Raw genomic sequence first — 18,752 nt, 5'->3', positions numbered from 1 at the left:
GTAGATTAATCAATTAATCAAACAACAAAATGTTGCTGCTGTTAGATAATGAGATAGTTAGCAGATAGCTGCTGATAATTTATAGTTTGAGTGAAGATTTGCTTTTTGTAGAAGGCGCCTGATAAATAAATGTGATAAACTAATCTAATCTGATATGATAGTAAACCAAATATTAATGCGTAATGAACAGTCAATTGGATAAAACGAATTTGGATGTATTAGTTGTGTTCTTAACAGCTGCAGCTAACAGGAAGAATCCAAACCAGTTACTGTGTATCAGAGGGTTTTGGGTTTTGTTTACTAAAACCACTTTAGTCTCGGCAGATTCAATCTGAATCTTTTGGGGACAGTAAAAACCTTTTATTTGACTGGGTTTTAAATATTGAGCTCAAATAAACCCAACAAACAGCTCAAACTTTGTCCATTAAAGCTGAGGGGTGTAATGCTGCTGTCTGACCACTAAGAGGAGATCTCATGCAAATACAAAACATACAGTTTTTATCTAAATCATCACATTGGTCTCTGTTGAACCAGGATTTTTAAACCTCCAAAATATTCAGTGCTAATACTGTTTAACTCAAAACGTCCCATTAAACTTTTCCTCCAAAGCTTTTATAAACAACTTATAAACACTTCAGAGTAAAATCATGCATCTAATGGAGTATTAAGTTATTACTTTAACCCATCTTGACCTCATTTCTTCATCAACATCAACATAAAATCAGGGTAGTAATCCCCCAGGTAAGGTCATGCAAATAAATGAAAACACACAAGCTCTTTATCCAGATGATATAAACAATCTTGGTATACCCCTTCGTATTTATGTTTATCTTGTAAGATGGTGGGCACAGAGAGAAATATGTTCGATGTACAGTGTGCGTTTGGAGGCAGTAACTTGGCACATGTCGAGATGTTTCTGGTTTTAAACAGAACCTCAACAGTGAGGCCTGTGTTGGAGGTAGAAGTGTTTGCTCCTTGCAGAGTAAAGGGGGGGGAGGGGGATGGACTCGGTTTCCTGATTTCTAGGAACCCCTAGATTGCTTCAACAACTCAAAGCCAGCTGTTAGCATCTGCCGGAGGAGGGGGAGGGGCAGGGCTGCAACTCCTGAGCAAATCCGCACACTTCAACAGCAGCAGACTCGCAGGCTTTTACCAAAACTACTCAGGAGTAGAAAAAAGACGCTCCACTGTTCCCACACCAGAGCGTACACAGTATACACACTTCAAATACACACATACAACATGCTGAGCTCTGCTGATTAAATGAATAACCATTCTCTTTGGGCATTTGTCAGTATGGGTGTATGGGGTCATTGTTTTTCTTCCTCTCTGGTGACTCTGAATGTAAATTCAATTTCGTTCTTCAAACAAGCGCATGGACCGAGTTCAGTTTACTAACTTCATGATGACCTTTATATTTCAACGTTTCAGCTATAAATTCTCAGATTAGAGCTTTAAATGAATAGAGGAACTTCCTTTCAAGTTACATTTGTATTTGTAGGCAGGAGAGCCGACTGGAGGAAAACCTTTTTTTTTTTTTTTTTTTTTACAGAAAGATACAAAAGTGTTCATTAGACAAAATCTTAGGTATGCAACCCAAACTTTGTACAATAATGTTTTAGAGGCATAAAAAGTTCTGAATGACTGTTGAGTTGAGTTGGGGGGGTCAATGGTTAAGGTTAGGCAAGAAGCAGTTCGGGTTAGGGTGTTCTCCAGGAAATTAATGCTAGTCTATGTAATATCCTCAAACATGACTCAAGTGTGTGTGTGTGTGTGTGTGTGTGTGTGTGTGTGTGTGTGTGTGTGTGTGTGTGTGTGTGTGTGTGTGTGTGTGTGTGTGTCTGTGTCTGTGTCTGTGTCTGTGTCTGTATCTGTGTGTGTGTCTGTGTGTGTGTCTGTGTGTGTGTCTGTGTGTGTGGGTTGGTGTGTGGGTGTGTGGGTGGGCTTATCAAATCTGTTGGCCCTGACAGAAAACATACCCACACACTGTGCACACAGTCAGGATTAGATAAAGTAGTGTACAGTCAGTGTATATTCATTATATACACATTATATTGTATTTCTCACTGACACTGTGTTTGGTGGTAATGTCAAATGTATGATACCAACTCAAGAGTCTCATATAATTTTCTGTGTCATGTGCTCTGCGCTGTTGACTCAGCTGCTCTCAGTGAGGAATATTTGAAAAACTAATCTCTGAATCACTGCCCATATATCTGATTTAAAAAAAAAATCAAATAAGAAGTAATTATGAATGATAACAAAATGGTAATTCAGTCTGATTGTCGGGCTGCCAAACAGTGCTAGGTCAGAGCAAACACAATGCACACGCATATTGACTGACACTGTAGATAGGAGCAGTCAGACATGTTGGAATATGTTAGCTGGACTTCAGAAAGCTGCTGGTTAACAGGACAGAATGATAAGTTGAAACTACTGTTTGTTTTCATCCATGTGTGTTTTGCATTTAGTTAAAAAAACTGGATTCATCTCCAAAGTGGTAAAAAAAAAGGCAAATTCCTGCTGTCAGATGAGATCCATGTATCTCCATGACTGTCAACTCCTCTTGCAGAACTGGAAAGAAAATGTTATAAACTTAGCAGTTAAACTTTGTTAAAGATATTGGAGCAGGCCTTTTTCGCTGAAGACATGTCACAGTAGGAAAAGCATGGCTATAAGTGATAAATTGAATGATGGCTGACTTACATTTAGCCGCTTCAGCTTCAGAGGCGTGGTATTGCGTGCGTGCCGTCTCACTGTCACACTGTCATGGTTTATTGAGATACCCGAAGAGCACAGAACCAGTTTAATATTATTAGTGACACCTTTGCTTTTCTTACGATAACATGTCAAAATGTCTGCTGTGAAAACGACCTATGGTCTCCTCTTATGAGTGTCAATTCGAGGGAATTCAGGCATCTAAAAATGTCAGATTTACCAACTTTGAAGTTACACAGGTCTCATGTATTTGATCTAAAATACAATGTAATAAAAATAACACAACATTTTGGCAGCACAGAGGAGAAGATCTGAATGAGTCACATATGATTCACTTGTCGCAAAATTATGTGAAAGGTGTATATAGAAATGTACTGTGCTTTGCCCACACACATGCACCCAGCAGCAGGCCTCTGTGTATGTGTGTGTGTGTGTGTGTGTGTGTGCGCTAACTGTGTGTGTAGTAATGGTGGGTGTAGCAAAATATGTAATCCAGCCGCTATTTCGACATTCCAGGAATACCTCCCACAGCTCGTTCCCTAGCCGAGGTCCTCACCCTCTCTGTATACACACACACACACACATACACACACACACATACACACACACTAACACACACACAGACAGACAGACAGACAGTACTACAAGTTATTATCCAGTTATTGTATTTGTGGATGCAAACTATCTATTTGAAGGGACAGATGTTTCTCTTTAAGAGTTTAGTCAATATATTATAGATTCAGACTGTGCCAAGATTATTCATCCTAAATTTTAAAAACTTACTGGTTTCCAACGCTGCAACCTCTTGGTTCAGACTGGACACATTGACAGTACCCCCCCTCGGTCTGTTTCACCCCATAAATGTTATCATGGCCATGTCTGTCTCTACCTCACAGTGATGTCACAACACAGTATTTTCATGGTGAGACAAAGTGAACTCTGCATGTGAAACAGTCTGATTGTTTTCATGATGATGCACAAAGAACAATGTGTGGGGAGGGGAGTCAGAAACAACTCTGAATCACTTTTCTAAGATAAGACAGTTCAGATCTGGGTTCTTTATATCTTTTGGGAATTATAAATAAAGGGAGGCATAAGAAGAGAGTGATGTGTAGCACCTTCCCCAGTTTACATCACCTAGAGGGAAAAGATGAATAATCTTGAACTGTACTGCAGCTGCCTGCAAGTAAATCACAATGGTTCCTGTGAGCTGAAGTTCTACTAGAACTGCAGTCAGGGTTGTCACATTTCATACACTCATTTTGCATCACTTACAATGGCATTATTTTGTTTTGCAAATGCTCTGTTTGCTTTCAAAGAGGAACAGAATGCAGAGAGATAAACCTACAGTTTTACATTTGGACACGCCTAGTTTGATACTCACGTATCAAGCTAAAACAACATACTGACTTTTCACTATCAGTTCAGACGCAGTATCAGTAGAACCTTCTGTCTCTTATTTCAGTGAAAACACTCGCTGAGCTTTCAACAGGTTTTATCTACAATGAAAGAGTGATCATTACCTAAACATACCTACATTTATGTGTTGAATTTGAGTTTTTTTCTAAAGAGTAGGTTCACATTTTTTACTCACATGTCCAGTTTTTGCTTGCTGTAACCCTTAAACCTGTTCATACTGGCCATTAAAAGATCTCTCCCTAATGCATGTTAAATGTGATGGGGGACAAAAGCCACAGTTTTTGTTTCGTGTTTTGTTTCGGGTATTCCAAAGTTTATGTGAGGTTAATATGAAGCTTCATTAGTGTTTTTATGACAAAAGTCCCTTTTTTTGTTTCTATTCTAAGTTGCTGTGGAGGGATAAGACAAAGAAGAATTTTTAAACTAAAAAGAATGTAACTCTGGTAGAAAACCACTTGATTTGTCTCACTGAGACTGGCCCCATATTAACTTGCAAATAAACTTTGCAATATATTTTTACACAGAATTGGATGTGGATTTTGTCCCTCATCTTACATTGGAAATGTATCGAGAAGGGATCTCTTAGTGCCCAGTGTGAATTTGTATGTAGAAGCAGTATATGGACATTTATTTATTGGTCTATAATGCATTAAAATGTACATTAATAAGTACTTAACAATGCTGAACAGGACTTGAAGTAAAGTCTGCTATCTTTTACATGCTGTGCAATCATTCAATGTAAATTTGAGCACATGGTTTCAGAAAACCATAACAATGTTCCCCACCACTCACCAAACAACAACAACAACAAAAATTATAATAAACTCAGTGAGAAACAATACGTGAAGAGTTTCTCTGTGTAAATGTGTGAGTCTGGCAGCAGCTGGGTGAAGAACTGCCTCCAGCTTGTCTCTGAGGGAAACAAAGCTTCACCCTGTAGTTTACCCACATTTTGCACACATGCTCACATGTGGTCTCACAGAGTAAAATCCCTTCAGTCATCCTGATTCTGTGCTGTGACTGAGGGACCTTTTGTCTCATCTATAAATATTGATATTAAAACTGTTTCTTCCTCTGGAGGTTGCCATGTCATCAGTTGTGAACTTCTTTTGTTAATTCTGCCCGTTTCCTCTTCCTTTCATTCATTCTCTCTCTTACTCACACACACACACACACACACACACACACACACACACACACACACACACACACACACACACACACACACACACACACACGCACGCAAAGGAAATAAAGGATGAAGGATGGTTGAGGGGTGACGGAAAGACGATTTACAGACACACACACACACACACACACACACACACACACACACACACACACACACACACACACACTATCTCAGTGATACGACAACATTATGGCTCCTCCCCCTTCGGTGCTCACGTCCAATTTCAAACATCACACCACTGGTGTAGCACCGCCCTCCTGTCAGCCTCATAGAAAATGGTCAGATGTGACTCAGGCCCCATAATATTTGGCTGGCACTCGACTTTTACGCACGGCTGGGTCGTAGCTCTGCTGTCGGTCGTCTCCATCTAAACTAGAGCCTTTTACGCACAGATCCTGCGGTGAACTCGCCCTCTCCTCTATACCTGTGCTCATACCCGACTCGCTTTCAATTTAGCTGTCAAATAAGGAAAAATAAGGAGGACGGGACATGTTTGGGACGTGGAGGGGACTTGCCGGACTGTCCACATGTTGTTGTGTGCTGATGCTGATTCATTGTTTGCCTCAAGCAGGTAAGACATTAGATTTCCTGGCAAGTACCTTCCCTACCACACAGGGATGCTCCAGTGTTTCGAAGTTGGCGCGGCTGATTTATTGTATCTGTACATAAGAATATCAAGCTTATTCCATGTATCATAGTTTCTCCCTTGCAATCAATGGTAATTACTAATTACTTTTGCCATTGATTTGTTTTGCTGGTCTCTCTGTATGTTACACATTTAAATGTTTCCAATAGGCTATGGCGCTGAATATGACGAGTGGAGAATTGCTTTGAGATTTGGTTCACTCTGAATTTGACTTTAAATCCACCTGTACATTTAATAGCTGTAATAAGCACAAGAAGGAAAATGTATAATTAAATTAAAATCGTTAATAACAGCAGTGTGTTTTACAATTTTGACATATATGAATGGGATTTACGCACCGCGCTTTGATTGGTCTCGTGTTGCCTTAGAATGCCACCGAACAGCCAATCATGTTCGCCGCGTTGCCGGCCGGTTTCAAGTTTCAGAGAGGAGAAATAAACGTAGAGACGTACAGGCGGCTGTCAGAGATAAAGGGCGAGGCTTTAACACCAGCGTTTTGGCATCCTCCCTGCAGCGTGTTCAATGTGATGCAGGAAACGCTGCATTTCTCTTGTTGCTGCCCCTGTGTGTGTGTGTGTGTGTATGTAGGCCTATGTGTGTGCGCGTGTGTGTGTGTGTGTGTGTATGCAGGCCTATGCGTGTGCGCGCGCGTGTGCGTGCATGTAGGCCTATGTGTGTGCGCGTGCGTGCGTGCGTACGTGTGTGTGTGTGTGTGTGTGTGTTTGTACCCCCTCCCCTTGTCAACCTATCCACTGGACAGTAATACCACACATACAGTAGCCTGAGACGTCATGCCAGAGAAAATAGCCTCTAAGGATTATACTTATATGGAGTAAATGAATTAATGAACATTTTGTGTGTCATATTGTACATCCAAAGGTCCAAAAGTACCAAGATACTACATATTTGATACATTCCACATTGAAACAAGCCAAAAAAACCCCAATAAACCTTATGTCTTACAGCACATTTAGAAACAGAAGTTATGACATGGTTTACAGGAAGAACGAGGGTGAGAGAGTAGGAAACCTTATATGCAGAAAAAATATTCATACTTCATAGACAAGCACTAACTACTGCTGCATGACAATATTTAGCTCATATTGTATGAAAATTAAGAATAACATGAAGGAAGAAACCTTCATATTGTCCTCTCTGTCGCCACAAATTAGTCATTTATTTTGAGACAACAACCACAATTGGAGAAGGAGTGAACCTAATGCCCCTTGAGGCCAACAGTGTGCTGAGAATTAACCTGGCTGCAGCCCCATTCTGCCAGCTGCTCCAGTAATCCTCCAGTAATCTCTGCTCCCCCCTAAAAGCTTTTCAGATTAAAACTTGAGTTTTTTTTTTTCCAGTTCCTGGTGCTCACTTCCAGTCATCAGATCTACTTTATGTGTGGGTGGGTGGGCGTGCTGTGTGTTAGAGGGAAATATCCACATGTGCTTTTTCTCTCTTTGTTTGAAGGTCTGGCTCTGGTTTGTTTAATGTATTCACTTTCTGTTTGGCATACCCCTGCAATGAGGCATAGCCGTGCACTGTTGGAAAGAGGAGTCAAAAAAAGAAAGAAAGAAAGACCTGTGTTTTTTCCTGCATGGGAGACTGAACATTTAGATTGTGATGTCTCACAAAGACAGACACTGGAGTTTCATCCATCAGTATCTCTGCAGCATCACTCACACATTTGAATTCATTGTAGCCTCTTTACATATACCTTCAATAGGATGGCATCAAGTGAAAGCCGCAGAGGAAATGTGCAGCAGTTTATCTTGTCTGTGGACGTTAACCTCTTTATCAAGTCTTAAATCTGCACTAACTGTCTAGGCCCAAAGTCTTTAACCAAGATGGTTAGATAGGTCCTTAGCATGTGGGAAACAAACTTAATTTGGCCACATTACAACAGTATTAATTTATTACCCTGGAGCCACTTTGACCTCAGTCCAGTGTAATTACTGAACCAGCACAAACCCCGATCCAAAGCAAGAAGTCAGTGCTGTTGGTCCCTATGATACACATCATCCCAGTTATTTATTAACTGCTGGTCGGGTGTATGGTTGAGTCAATAAACACACCTCTTTGTGAAGGTTTGTGGGGTGTGTATATTGCCTGTGTGTGCCATAAAAAGACAGGAGAGCATTATTAGTGAACAAAGTCACATGTCGCCACAAAGGAGGATTGTGGTCATGCAAGTGTTGCGATGGCGACTTGTCCAACCTTTTGTGACTATCTGCCATTCATTCGACTAGTTTCTGCTCTCAAACAAATATAATTTTTCATACATTTTGAACTGAATCTTAGCAGTCTGGTGTGTGTTTGATGTAGTACTCGAATGACCTTACATGGTAGTGTTAGGACTGCATGGTTTTCTGATTTGGCGGGTTCAACTGTGGGTATAAATAGCATCTGAAGGATTCTGTTTCTCTGCAGAAGCAACTGATGCACTTTACTGATTAAACAGTTTACCATTTATTTGTGTGTGTGGCTATAAAGACGGGTACCACATAGCTTCTTCCTCTGTTTAAATTAAGATGCAGTAGCGGTTGTTTTTGAACTTGGCTTTCTCAACTGTGCCTGACAATTGCAAGTTTGTAGGTGTGAATGTGTCTTAGGTGACCCCATTCACCCACAGCCAAAAATGTGTTATTAAATAACCTATTTAGTTATGCTTGTTTCCAAGGAAATGAAGTAGATCTAAACATTTGAGATTTTGCAATACTTGACTTAAGATATCTTCTTCAATAGCAAAGCTAAACCTGCACTTTTCTCCACAGAACCAACTGTAAAGAATTCAAAAACTCCCCCTTATACTTCACAGTATTCCTGTGAGGCTTGTGACCCATATGTGGAAGCAGTAGGAAAGAAAAGCAGTGGAAAAAATGAAAACATCCGTATAGTTTATAGTTCCCATCCTCAGAGGCGAGGTCGGGAGTTTGAAGGTCAGGAAGTGCGAGTGTTTGACCTACTTTCGGTCCTTCTCCGTTGAGTGAATAGACGATTCTTGAAAAGGTAAAATGAGTGAGAGTTGCAGAGAAACTCTTTCAAATTTCATTGTTAACTCGTCACAGCATATCTTTAGGAACAGCTGGAAAGTGCTTTGGAAACTCTATTCCTGGAGCCCCTGTTGGCTGCTTGCCCTGGCTTCCCTGGCATGTGTGGGGCCGTTTGTCTGTGTTTCGTAGTTTCCCTGAAAGCATGGGTTACGCAGGAAGAGTTTCTCGACATTAGCGAAAGTTTCCCCCCTAAATCAGTGGGATTTAGTTGACTTAATGTTCCCAGGACCGTCTCGTTTTGTTCTCACATTTTCAAAGGAGGAGGGAGATCTTTTCCAACTCTTGGTGGAAAGCCCAATATTGAGAAATCATCCTCTCCTTATTTTACAATCTCCTGAAGCTCATCGCTTTGTTGCAATCAGCCAGACCTACACTCTCTCTTTTTTAACTGTCATCACACTCAAGCTGACAGACTTCCTCATCTTTAGAGTCTCCGCCTCTGTGTGCCGGTCACCGTGGTGATGCTCTTATGAGGAATGTCACTCTGGGACCAATCAGCAACTGGTGGTGTGATTGTTCAACTCCTCCCATGCTATTGTCTTAAAGTGGTAGTCTGAACTGTCCCTAGCCTCCAGGTCACAGGAGAGACTGGCAGTGCAGAGGTGATGGAAGAAGACACACAAACACACACACACACCTGCTCAGGAGTGTGAAGGGCCTGTGTTAGTTTCACATCCTCATCATTCCTCTACGTTGATGCCCTCTTTGCTTTGACTGGCGGGTTCACTGAGGTGTGATCGTCTCAGGATGCGAGACCCTAGAGCTCAAAATAAACCAGGGTCAATTTAAGGTCGCACAACTTCAAACTCAAACTGAGTAGTGAAGCTCTTGCCACCTGCATGACATAAAGAGGTGTGTGTGTATGTGTTTCCTGTCCCATACCTGAAATGTGTTACACCAGTAACAGAGGTGGGGTGGGGTTTGGTTAAACCTGCTTTCTTTTCATTCCAGTCATATTAATGGTTGCTACCCCCTGAGCATTGCAGAAAAGATCAACATTAAAAGTATATAATAAAACATAATAAACATAACATAATAATTTTCACCACTACAGGTGTTTTTTTTAACTCATTGTCTCTTTTATTTTTCTCTTATATCTTTAGTTTAGTAAAATATGGACTTCACTTTCTGAACATTTTTAATATTGATTTGTGCTTGTCGGTATGAGTGCATGTCTGTGTCATGGGGGAATAAAGAAATATAGGACTATTATTTTTTTTTCCCGCCAAGGAAGAGCCTTCTCTGTCGAATTACTTTACATTAATGTCCTCTTACTTCATATCTTGTTCTAAAATGAGCCAGGGAACCACACAGTGTTGTTATCTTAATTTGGTGATTACTCTGAGTTAAGCAAAGACTAAAAGGCGTGGTTTTCACACTGTTACTTATCTGAATTTCAGTGGCCTTTGATTTTTTTTGGTCCTGTGTGTAAATATGAGTTAAATATTAACCTCACGGGTTATTTGCTTTTATTGATCACAAGCTCACATTACTACAAGGTGCTCACAAACCACAACATGTAAACAGAGCAGTAAATGCTGATAAAGTGAGATCTTGTGATGTTGAATGTAAATGAAGGTGTGAGTTTGTTCTCATGTCACACTGAATGAACACTCTTTTTTTTATAATTAACAGATGCAGCATCTACGTGCAGCTCCACCCAGTTTAAGTGTGGAAATGGGAGATGTGTCACCCGCAGGTGGATTTGTGATGGAACGGACGATTGTGGTGATGGAACTGATGAGCTGCCTGCAACCTGCGGTATGTTATTTTATCACTGAGGAACTGTGACTGTAATATAAAGGAAATGGACTCCAGCTAATGATTATTTTCATTGTTTATTAATCTGACAATCATTTTCTTGATTAATCAACAATCTTTCTTGCAAAATGTCAACAAATTATGAAAAACAACCATTATGTTTCTAACTCATCAACCATTCAATAAACAAAGATATTCAGTTCACTATCATATATGACAACGAAAAACGATTATAAAGGCTGGAACCAGCATATTGTTTTGCAGTTTTGCTTAAAAATGGAAAATATCAAAGTCTTCTGTTAATTGACTAATAAAATGATAAATCATATCATTTTATTATAATAATAATAAAATCCACGTTTTCAAATAAAGAACCATTCTCTTGACATTCTAGTTTGACCTGCTGACCCAGGTGTAAGAAAATAATCGGCAACAGTTACAACAGTGAATCAAAAACAAATTTATAAAGCTATACCTCCGAACAGTAGTTTGCAGAGGTTAATGATTATTCAATTTTACATCATATTCTACTGCCGTCTCAAGCCTTATCTTTCTGTTAATGTATGAAATCACTTGAGTCTTACGTCCTGTTTCTGTCCTCAGCGACCAAAACCTGTCTGGAGTCAGAATTCAGCTGTGGCCCCCCCATGAACCAGTGTATTCCGGGAAGCTGGCAATGTGACGGCAAAGCTGAGTGCGACAACGGGGCTGATGAGAAGAACTGCAGTATGTTTTTCAACCGAATAGAGTTTATTCACCTTATCAGTAACAATGAATGATATTTTAACATCACTGACAGCAATAAAATCTGGATATACAGAACAAACAAAGACACATACAAAGAGGTTTAAACCATTTATATTGTAAACTACTCATTAAACACGGGGAAAGATGTAAGCCCCTGATTTATCTGTGCAAATACAGTGTTCAAGTTAAAATAAGATAACATTTATTTGTCCAGCACAAAGAAACTGATGTGTCACACAAGCAAAAAGATGGAAATAGATATGATAAATATGACCTTACATAAAACTAGAAGACTGTATTATGAGCATCTATTGTATAATATGGACCAAACAAAACAAAAATATATTTAATGTGTTAGAAGTGTACTGAAGCAGAAATAACTTCAAATAAAATGAATAGATAAGGGAGTTGCAATAAGTAATTAAATCCAAAAATTGCTCTGGAATGAAACTGGCCAATTAACAATATTGATGTCTTGATATTAGATGCAAATCCGGTATTTAGAAGCAAACATAAAGTTATGATGACAATAAATCACATTAACTCCTCTCTTCTCACCACAGCGGCCAAAGAGTGCAAAGCTGGAGAGTTTCGTTGTGCCAATGGCCAGTGTATATCCAAGACCTTCATCTGCGACAATGACAACGACTGCTCGGATGGCTCAGATGAGGTTTCCTGCCCCAAACCCAAATGCAGCGCTCGGTCCTTCCAGTGCAACAACTCAGTGTGTGTGCCAGCCTTGTGGCGCTGCGATGGAGACAAGGACTGTGCCGACGGGTCTGACGAGTGGCCGCAGACCTGTGCCGGAGAGCAGCCAGGCAAGACGGCGGCGCCCTGCTCGCGCCACGAGTTTCAGTGTGCAAATGGGGAGTGTATCCACAGTAGCTGGCAGTGTGATGAAGGCGCGGACTGTGGGGATGGATCGGACGAGGTCAACTGCAGTGAGTTGGCTTTTTTGGGCATTTTCTCATTCCATCCATCTTCTCTTCTGCAAACCTGTTCTCCTCTAATAAATCTTCTGACTCATTCATCAAGTTCTTTTTATAGAAAACTGAGCCTGACAGATGTAGCCTATTCATGCTTGAGCATACATAAAATCCTGTTGTCATCCACGGTCACCTGAACACACTCACTATCATCAATATTGACACAAGATCCACAATAAAGCACGTCAGGGATGATTTTCTCCTCATTCTATGTCATCTCATTCTTCTTCCCATTACTGTTCGTCACCTCTCACTCTCTCTCTCTCTCCGTCTCTTTTTGACTCATTTGTCATCTCTTTGTAGGTCGTCCTAGTTGTCGTCCAGATGAGTTCCAGTGTAATGACGGCTCCTGTATCCATGGCAGCCTCCAGTGTGACAATAAGGCCGACTGCAGAGACCTCAGTGATGAGATTGGCTGCCACATAGGTGACTCTTCAGCCACACACTTGTATACTGAAGCTAATATTTTGTATCTTAGGGCCCATTGAAAAGTCCTCAGGTCTTTGCACTGCAGTTTCATATCCTTAGATTATAATTAAATCCATACTCCCCTGTTCTCCCCCACAGAAAATGTATGTGAAGGCCCAACCAAGTTCAAATGTGGCAGCGGGGAGTGTATCAGCATGGTGAAGGTGTGTGACACACAGAGAGACTGCAGGGACTCGTCAGATGAACCTGTCAAAGAGTGTGGTAAGTCAAGTCTTATTTAACCATCCACCTAAGAGCCAAAAATCTTCAGACTGGGAAGTGTGTTAGAGTATGTGTATACACTCAGCTCCACTGCTGCTTGGAGAGAAAGAGAAGAGTGAAACCACATCACAGCGTGGAAAATATGATTGGACCAGTTATAGCCAAGCTACTGGCCTAGATAGTTTGTGGTTTGAATGAGTGAGTTCATTGTCAATTTGAGCTACCATTAGGAAAATGGTTGTGTCTGCTTCTCCACAGGCAATAATGAATGTTTGACCGAAAATGGCGGCTGCTCCCATGACTGCAATGATCTGAAGCTTGGCTACAACTGCTCATGCCCTGCTGGCTATTCCCTGAAGATGGACAAGAGAACATGTGAAGGTGAGAGGATGGAGTCTGACATTTGAAATTTAGTCTCAGTCTTTATTTCTAGAAGTAGGCCTTGATCAGTTTTGGATTATGGACACATATTTCCAGAAACAGCGTATTAGAAACTTTACTTTGTGAAAAAAGATCCCAGTTTCCCAGCTGCTTGACTTTGTGGTTTTCCACCTGCAGACATTGATGAATGTGCCGAACCGGACACTTGCAGTCAGATCTGCATCAACCTGCCGGGCACCTACAAATGTGACTGCAAGAATGGCTATGAGATCGACCCTGCGACCAAGACTTGCAAGGCTGAATCAGGTAATGTTTGAAAGTGAACCTTTTTGAAATTGAAATGACCTATTGAGATTTATAGTCCTGTCTGAAGACTCTTCTCTTCTGTGTCCTCCAGGCACCGTACCCACCCTGTACTTCACCAACAGACACGAGGTGAGGAAGATGACGATGGACCGCACCGAGTATGTCGGTGTGATCCCACAGCTGAAAAGTGCGTTGGCTCTGGACATGGATATGCCAAACAAGATGATCTTCTGGTCTGACCTGTCTCTAAAGAAAATCTTCAGGTTAGAAAGACTCTGAAACCTTATGAGTCTGTGGTCCATTGGTTTAAGTAAGATTGGTTCAAGCGATATCTCCCTCTAAAATGAATCTCTCCACCCTCATCTCCTTCCCGACAGCTGCAAGATCGGCATGGCCAGTAACTCCTCTCACCACACTGTAGTAATTGGCAGTGGGATTGAGTCCGCAGAGGGTATTGCTGTGGACTGGATCCATGGTAACATCTACTGGACTGACAGGATTTTGAAGACTATCTCTGTGGCGGCAACAGACGGCAGCAAGAGGAAGACCCTCTTCACAGAAAACCTGGAGAAGCCAAGAGCCATCGTTGTGGACCCAGTAAATAAGTAAGTGAAAGTTTTTGTCAGGTTGCGGATATTGTTTTGCTTCCTGATTATCTGTCATTTGTGATTCCAGTGTTTTATGAATTGTTTCGTGTCCTCTTTAGCTTTATGTACTGGACAGACTGGGGTGAGCAGGCTAAGATAGAGAAGAGTGGGCTGAATGGAGCGGATCGCGTTGCCTTGGTGACAGACAACATTTTGTGGCCCAATGGCATCACCCTAGGTAAGCAGAACTTCATTAATTGCATTTAGTGGAACCCGATATTTTCAATTCAAACTGTATAGTGAGCACACAGCCGTGATAACCAGTCAAATCTATCTGTGTCTCTTGCTGGACAGACATGGTCAACCAGCGTCTGTACTGGGTGGACTCCAAGATGCACATGCTCTCCAGCATCGATGTGAATGGAGGGATGCGACACAGTCTCATTTTCAGCGAGGAAAAGCTCTTCCATCCCATCTCTCTGACTGTCTTTGAGGTTAGTGATGAACTAAATTTATCCCCGGATGAAAATTAAGTCACTGAGGATTGAAGGTATTTTGGGTCATGCTGAGACAAAAATGTCTAGGCTGCATAAAATGAATAATTATGGTCTGAATCATAATGCTGCTTCAAAGGAAAATTTGGACCATCCTCATCTTAAGAAACTCAGTTTCAGTATAAGTGTAGCCTACTTTAGTATGTATTCTGTATCTGTATTTCAAACCAATCATTCAGTAATCCAGTTCATATACAGTTATCTGGCTGAAATGTTTTAAAGTGTAAAGCCAGAGCTTTAACTGCTGTGTGTGCACTTTAATCCTCATAATATTGGATCTGTGGTACTAAGTCTTAATCATAGTATTAATCAGTGTTAGTAATTCGTCCATGTGTGTTTGAGGAACTTCAGCAAATAACTACAGAATTATTCAAGTTGCATTTCTTTCCCTTTAAACAGGAGAAAGTGTTTTGGACAGACGCGCACAATGGCGCTGTTTTTAGTGCCAACCGCTTGACGGGAAAGGACATCACCGAGCTGGCAAGGGACCTGGACCAGCCACAGGACATCATACTGTACCACAACCTCAAACAGCCAAACGGTACAGACACATCACTAGATCTGGGAGTTATCATAACAAACAACAAACTCTTAAGACCATATAATGTTTTCTAATACTTATTGTACCCACTTTTCTGCTATGTAGGTACCAACTGGTGCAGAGAGAGTAACAGTATGAATGGAGGTTGTGAGTTTCTTTGCCTCCCTGCCCCTTGGATCAACCAGCACTCTCCTAAATACACCTGTGCCTGTCCTGACAACATGACCATGGGACCTGACATGAGGAAATGTGTGACAGGTAAATGTCCCCTGCACATGGCTTTACAACAATAAACTAATAATTAAAACATAATCACCATAGTAACCCTAACATTTTTCTTTCCCAGCAAGCACAGCTCCCCCTCCAGCTGCAGAAAACAAAACGGGTACACCACTCTTGCCTAAAACTTCCACCAAGCCTACTACACCCAGGCAGCCTGCCCCTACCACAACAACTATAACTACAACCACCACAGCTACTGAAAAACTGACATCTACCTCATCCACCCAGCACACACAGAGCACACAGCTGCCTGCTGCCACTGGTCAAGGTACAGAAAAATGAATTTCTATTCTATGTGATCCCTAACATGTCATTTTGGAAAACAACACTTGCTAAGAGCTAATTGAGAAGATTAATGTCACTCCAATGACTGTACAGTAAATACTGTATTACAACTAGCAGTCAACTTATCTTAGTATAAAGACTAAAATGTAAGACAAACCAAAATGTAAAAACAACACGTTGTGGTTTTATGGAGGGTAAAGTGGGACTCTGATGGGGCATATTTTTTTCTCCACTGCTTGCTAAACTAAACTAAGCTAAGCTAAGCTAACCGTCTGCTGGCTGTAGCTTCATGCAGTGGGATTTACCACACAAACACATGAGAATGGTTTTGATCTTCTCATAAGGAATTATGTAAAGAAAAAACTTATTCTTTGTTTTTTCAGGTAACAGATTGGCAGCAGTGCCTGCAGAAGCCCCTTCATCCCACCCTATTGCGCTCTACATTGTGTTGCCGATAAGTAAGTTCTACATTTCAGCTCTCCTGTCAAACATGGTGCAATCATGTGCAATCTGTAAATAACCTCCAACTCTTCTCCTGCTCTGCAGTGGTCATCTCCCTGCTAGTGTTTGGAGCAGTGTTGCTATGGAGACACTGGCGTCTGAAGAACACCAACACCATCCACTTTGACAATCCAGTGTACCAGAAAACCACAGAGGACGAGCTACACATCTGCAGGAACAGCTCTGACGGCTATGTTTATCCTCAGGTATCTTCACTTTGGTGCCACTTTATCATTTATCAGTAGATGTTGCCTCTAAAAACGAAAGGATTTATTTTCACAGTTTTGCTTATTCAGTGTTACTTTTTTTTTTACAGAGGCAAATGCTGAGCATGGAGGACATGGATGTCGCATGAGCCAAAGATGAAGAAAACACTAGCTTTATTGAAAGTGATTTTTTTTTTGCCTGATGCAAACATGAAGAAACAAAGGCCAATTTTTTTCTGCTGCTGCTACTGCTCAACAACCCCCTCCCTCCCCCAGTGACCTCATTTTGTGGCTTATGTTTCTGACCTCAGCACTGTGCCGTCCAAGTCTGAAGAAAGGCCTGAAAAAAAAACAAGAACACAAAAAAAAAATCTTTGAAATGTATGACAAAATGGAGCATAACTACAGGAAGCCATTTTGTCAGACCACAATACGTGGTCTAATGTATGGTTTCAGAAGTTCATTTTGAAGCTAGGCTAAAACTGTCTGGCTAAGCATCCTGTTATTTAAGAAGGTACAGATGTTTGCTTTCTTTACCACCAACACGTCGCCTCAGTATGTTGATTACCAAAATACACGTAACTCACAATCTATGTTCAGCGAGTTTATCTTGAAAAGCCTGACCTTTACTGTCTTAACACGTATGTGTGCCTTCCATCCACACTCTGGTGGTTTAGTGAAGTTTATGGGATGTATGTACAGTAAATGCCTTTCTGACCCCACTACCTTCCAAACCAGTTACTGTGGTAGTTAATAACATAGTGCTTTAACCCAAGGCAGTGATGGCCTCCATTACAATATATTGTAGCCTTCTCATCTTGTGGATACAGCTTTTCACATTTTGTTGGCTCCGATATCAGAGGCATTTGTCTACTGTCACCCATTATAGTCTTTTTTAGAGGTAAACCACATTTAAATCAGTGTGCTTATGTTACATATGTTTATATTGTGAATGGTAAAGCTGCTGAGTTTTCTGAAGTCAACCAAAATGAAGAAAATGTTTTTTGTTTTTTTTTAAATGAAGATAGTTAAAGTAAAAACTGATTGTACTGTAAATTGTAACACTGTAAATAATTTCTGTAAATATTTTGTAAAACACTCTTAAGTTCACTCTGGTGTTGCCTTTTTCACGTGTATATTTTAATCAAAAAATGTTGTAAATATGTATGAGATTCTTTTATTTATTTGTAGAAATGTATGAGAAAAGGTTTTAGGTTGTTGTCATCTGGCTGTAAATACATACAGTGCATACTATATGAATGAATTGTGCTTGTTCCAGCTAGGCCAGTTTAACCTTTACATTGTACAGCCATTATTTAACTTATGTTCAGTCAAACCTTTTGACACCTGCTCAGTTTTGTGTGTACGGCAATCTGTATCCTGAGTCCCTGCTGTAGGGCCGTGCTTATCATTTTTGACTGTGTACTACACGTTACTGGAAAATGCTGAAGAAACTCTCTTTGTTCCTTACACCACACAACTGTTTGTTTCTTTCTCAGTGGAAAATTCCATAATTTATTTTGCTACTGCCTTTCTCTTGCTATACACAGTCTGCAGAGGATGAATGTTCTCCATCACAACAACTTGTTTTTACAAACCTTTAGGTTTTATTCACAAAAGCCTCCACACTGCTTTGTTTATTTTTGGCCTTGTTGGCTTTTTTTAATAAAAGAAGAAAAACACATTTACCTGTCTCTCATGTTAATGCTGGTCAATTTTAAAAATGCGAAAAAAGTTGTATCCTGCATTACTTGAATAAAAAAAGTCATAGTATACTAAGGTATAAAAAAGTCATAGTATAGTAAGGCATTAAAATTGCCAAATAATCTAATGCGAGTGACTTTGGACTGTGGGATGAAGCTGAAGTACCTGGGGCGAACCCATGCAGGCACAGGGAGAA

At 40.6% G+C, this 18,752-nt stretch overlaps 1 protein-coding gene across 1 annotated transcript; it reads left to right on the top strand.

Annotated features, from left to right (window-relative positions):
- Positions 1-5,617: 5,617 nt before the first annotated feature.
- ldlrb (low density lipoprotein receptor b) lies at positions 5,618-18,536 on the top strand. Its single transcript, XM_056371879.1, has 18 exons — positions 5,618-5,900; positions 10,661-10,786; positions 11,390-11,512; positions 12,097-12,474; positions 12,823-12,945; positions 13,087-13,209; positions 13,468-13,590; positions 13,768-13,896; positions 13,988-14,159; positions 14,274-14,501; positions 14,603-14,721; positions 14,838-14,977; positions 15,437-15,578; positions 15,684-15,836; positions 15,925-16,128; positions 16,529-16,603; positions 16,692-16,852; positions 16,963-18,536. Exons 1-18 carry the CDS (start codon positions 5,819-5,821, stop codon positions 16,999-17,001), a joined length of 2,640 nt encoding a protein of 879 aa, XP_056227854.1. The 5' UTR covers positions 5,618-5,818; the 3' UTR covers positions 17,002-18,536.
- The last annotated feature ends 216 nt before the right edge of the window (positions 18,537-18,752 follow it).

The sequence above is a fragment of the Seriola aureovittata genome, chromosome 3, assembly GCF_021018895.1.
Source record: "Seriola aureovittata isolate HTS-2021-v1 ecotype China chromosome 3, ASM2101889v1, whole genome shotgun sequence".
NCBI lineage: Eukaryota > Metazoa > Chordata > Actinopteri > Carangiformes > Carangidae > Seriola > Seriola aureovittata.
The sequence above is the reverse complement of the archived record's forward strand: the minus strand, read 5'-3'. Positions and strand labels throughout refer to the sequence as shown.

Excerpts from the sequence above, each read along its gene's own strand:
- ldlrb (XM_056371879.1), top strand. The coding sequence starts at position 5,819 with ATGTTTGGGACGTGGAGGGGACTTGCCGGACTGTCCACATGTTGTTGT. Across the intron at positions 11,513-12,096 it reads GGCTGATGAGAAGAACTGCA|CGGCCAAAGAGTGCAAAGCT; the intron begins GTATGTTTTTCA and ends TTCTCACCACAG. Across the intron at positions 16,604-16,691 it reads CTACATTGTGTTGCCGATAA|TGGTCATCTCCCTGCTAGTG; the intron begins GTAAGTTCTACA and ends CCTGCTCTGCAG.